The 3,760-nt window shown below is 30.0% G+C and overlaps 1 protein-coding gene across 1 annotated transcript; it reads right to left on the bottom strand.

Moving 5' to 3' along the window:
- Nucleotides 1–2,794: 2,794 nt before the first annotated feature.
- LOC100789888 (salt stress-induced hydrophobic peptide ESI3) lies at nt 2,795–3,540 on the bottom strand. Its single transcript, XM_003524587.5, has 2 exons — nt 3,095–3,540; nt 2,795–2,938 (listed from the first exon to the last, which is right to left on the bottom strand). Exons 1-2 carry the CDS (start codon nt 3,173–3,175, stop codon nt 2,855–2,857), a joined length of 165 nt encoding a protein of 54 aa, XP_003524635.1. The 5' UTR covers nt 3,176–3,540; the 3' UTR covers nt 2,795–2,854.
- Nucleotides 3,541–3,760: the final 220 nt, after the last annotated feature.

Below are 3,760 nucleotides of genomic sequence, written 5' to 3' on the forward strand. Positions count from 1 at the left end.
ATGTTTAACCTTGTTATTTGAAAAGAAAGCATTAGCAAACTTTATTTGCAAAAGGGTTTACCGACCGTATTTTATTTTATTATTTTCACGTGACGACCTAAAGTAATGGCTGGTATACTCTTCCTTTTGAAACAGCAAAATAGTTTAGAGATTACGAGTGGTAAGAAAGAAGTGACTCCGAATAGAGTTGTGAACTGGCCATTCAGGACTCTATAGTGAGGATTTTCCTTCTGAACCTAATTATTGTGAAAAGAGAAAGAAATGAAAAAGAAAAAGAAGAAAAAAAAATCTACCATGGTTTTTGTTATTTAAATCATTACTATTAAACCAGTCATTAATTTAGGGACGCCACATGAGTCACTTAAGGCATGCTAGAATAGGTGTTTCTAGTTTGGGCTAAGGGTATGTTTCTCTTAGGCTCTTATTCATAGAAGACCCTAGTGTTAGGAGCCTAAGTCTCTTTTTCCAGGGTGGAAACTGTAGATTGTTTGTGATTGCTTGTAAGAATTCTATATGCATAGTGAAAATTTAATTCAGGCTTTGGATTAGATAACTGGATTAGCTTCTCTAGTGATAGAGAGTGAACCAATATAAAAAGGTTGTGTACTTCTTCTCATGATCTGATATTTATCTCTCATTCTAGTCTTAATTTGTTTTGTAAAGGTTCAAGAATATATCTTTGTGAAAGAAAGAACTTTAATGAAGGATCTCATGTAAAGGGTGGATTAATTCAGTATTGATTGAGTTCGGTTTATGAAAGTTTTGTGATACGATCCGTACAAAAGAAGTTTTTGTAACTCTGATTTTAAAAGTTCATTTTGTTTTGAAAACCAACTCACCCCCCCCCCCCAACCCCTCTTGGTTTGTGAGTACAATTATCTTTTTCATGCCGCTACTAAAAAATTCCTTGGAAACTCTTGAAGGGTTTAATTTCAAGGAAGATGATATAATTGGAAAAATATTTTTAAAAATTTGAAAAGGGAGTTTACTAGTAAAATTTTGGAGTACATTTTTTTGGCCCATTTACTACTCTTGCTTAAAGATGAATAACATGACCACTAAGTATTGTAGTTGAATTGATAGCATATACTGAGATTGTGGGAAGGAGTCCCATGTTTGATTTTCACATATTATATTTTTGGGAAGAAACGATGAAATTTAAGTGTAACTAAACTTCAAATCAAGAATTAATCTCATAACCTATCAAAGAGGCAAAACTTGTAAAAATATCTTAAAGTTTTACCGAAGAGCCAAAAACTCTTATTACAATAATTAAAAAAAATAGATAAATAACATTGTGACTTTACACAATGCATATATAGAATCTGATATATGACTAATGCAATTAAGATTTCTTAAAGTTAAGATTAATTGAATGTAACCCACCACACGGAATGTTTGCTATATACATAATACATATGTTTGGTAGGTAAAAAATTGAGTGGAAAGGGAAAGATGAAATATTATTTGGTTTTGTGGTAGAAAAAAATTAGAGTTGAAATAAGTTTAAAATTTGTGAGATTTATTGTATTACTTTTCACTTATTTTTGCTTTTCTCTATCTTTCTTTCTATTTCTTCTTTATTTGTCTCTTAATCAAAACATCTTTTATTTCAATTTTATTTCTCACCTATTTCTACCCTTCCATTTTATTTCAAACCATCATATTTTTATCCTATCTACTAAACATGGCAAAAATTCTCCCATGATGTTGTGACATTAGGTAACAAAAATGACTACGAGGAAAATATTTTTTTTAAAAGAAAATGATTTACAAGGATTGTCTGAGAAATTAGTGTCAAATATAAGGATAAACTATCATTTAATCCACAAAAGTGTAATCACCATCATTTAGATCCTGAAAGTACTAAAATGTCATTTTAAATATTTGAAAGTATAATTTATTTGTCATTTTAGTTCTCCTAACAAATGTTGAAGTTAACACTTGTGCCTATATGTGACATGTTATTTGCCTTCGTGACACTTGGTGATGCAAAAGTGAATGGTACGTCCTTGAAAAAATGTTAAAGTTAATGTTCGTGCCTATATGTGACATGCTATTTGCCTACATGACGGTTAGTGATGCAAAAGTGAATGACATAGTGACAATTTGATGCATACATGACAAGTGACGATATACACATGTATGATAGGTAATAGTCCAGTTTGATAAGCTGCCTTCTAGCTGCCACGTATGTATTGAATTTCCACGTGTCATTCAAGAGTTCACCATGAAATGTCATGTAACCAAATGGTGTGTCACATGGACATGTCCGATCACTTTTATGAAAATGACAAAAATAAAATGAAAAACATACACTTTAAAGAACATAAATAACATTATGATACTTTCAAGAACTTAAGTGATAGTTAAATACACTTTTAAGAATCAAAGTCACAATTCATCCCAAATATAGAAATCTATTCATTTATATAGAAATCTAACATAATTACGATAAGTTATTTAAACAAGTTATTTAAGCAATTTTGCAAATTGGAGCATCAAAGAAATTAGAAAACTATTCATTTTTATATAGCAAAAGCAAAGTGGGATCGATGTGGATTTCTCCTCCCTAAACAAATAAAACTTTCCCATTTGGTCATCAAACTAGGACAAATTCAGATGATAATAATAAAACTAAAAGGAAAAACGAAATAACTTGCATACATTTATTTCGATCTGAACCACGTTGAATTTAGATTCGTACTTTAAAATGAGACCGCAAATATTTTAATCAGTACGACGCAATATATATAAAGGAAATAGAAAATGAAAAAGGTAGAAACAGATGCTATAAAAAAAATGAATATATTATAAATAAAATAGAAATATACACATTAAAGGTACATGAGAGTCATCCCACCAATACATAAATTGCATATATAATCCCAGGTATGTATCCCAGTATGGTGAGCACCAGATCTATCCAGAACTCCACCTGAATTGTTTCCAAAAATAAAATTAATCAGACCAAAATCAATTAATCACACCAGCAACAATTGAATTAATCATCACCAAACCCCAAATATGGAAAATAATTTAATAGAAAAAAAAAATTGAACAAATTGAACAACAAGAACAGGGAGAGTAATACGCCACAGCCATAACGGAGGAAAACACCAACAGGAGGTAGCAGGATTGCCAATATCACTTCGAGAAAAGTTTCAGAACCCATGAATATTTAAATTTTCTTGTTTTTTCTTTCTTTCCAAAGGTATTTGAAGTTTGTTGTGATCAGTGATCACGACGAAAGACAATGAAAATTGTAATAGAGGAGGCATGGTCTTGGAGGAAATAAAAACGGTTAAGGTGGAGATTGCGGTGGCAGAATTGTAGGCACATTTGACAACACGCGTGATAGAGGATTTACAGGTGTTCCTATCTCCTTAAGCTAGTGGAATGATATAATAATGTACTAGTGAGACGCAGGAAATTGAAATAATTTTGTTATCACGTTTTTTTCCCTAAAAATTGAAATAATTTTTTAAATTTATATTAATATATGCATTGAAATATATGACAATAATATAGATAACTTTAACTATATGCACATGAAAAAATGTTAGAAATATTTCATGAATAAAAGTAATAGTAAAAATATTATTTATGTACACAATATATATATTCTAAGACGATTTTTAACTTTTCTGCAATCACAATAACCAAATGTCAATTTTGTCATTATTTTTACTTGTAAGAAATCATACCAATAAAATAATATATTAAATTTCAATTGTTCTTTTTTTACCTTTGAAGGATT

The sequence above is a fragment of the Glycine max genome, chromosome 5 (genome assembly GCF_000004515.6).
Source record: "Glycine max cultivar Williams 82 chromosome 5, Glycine_max_v4.0, whole genome shotgun sequence".
NCBI classification, from domain to species: Eukaryota; Viridiplantae; Streptophyta; class Magnoliopsida; order Fabales; family Fabaceae; genus Glycine; species Glycine max.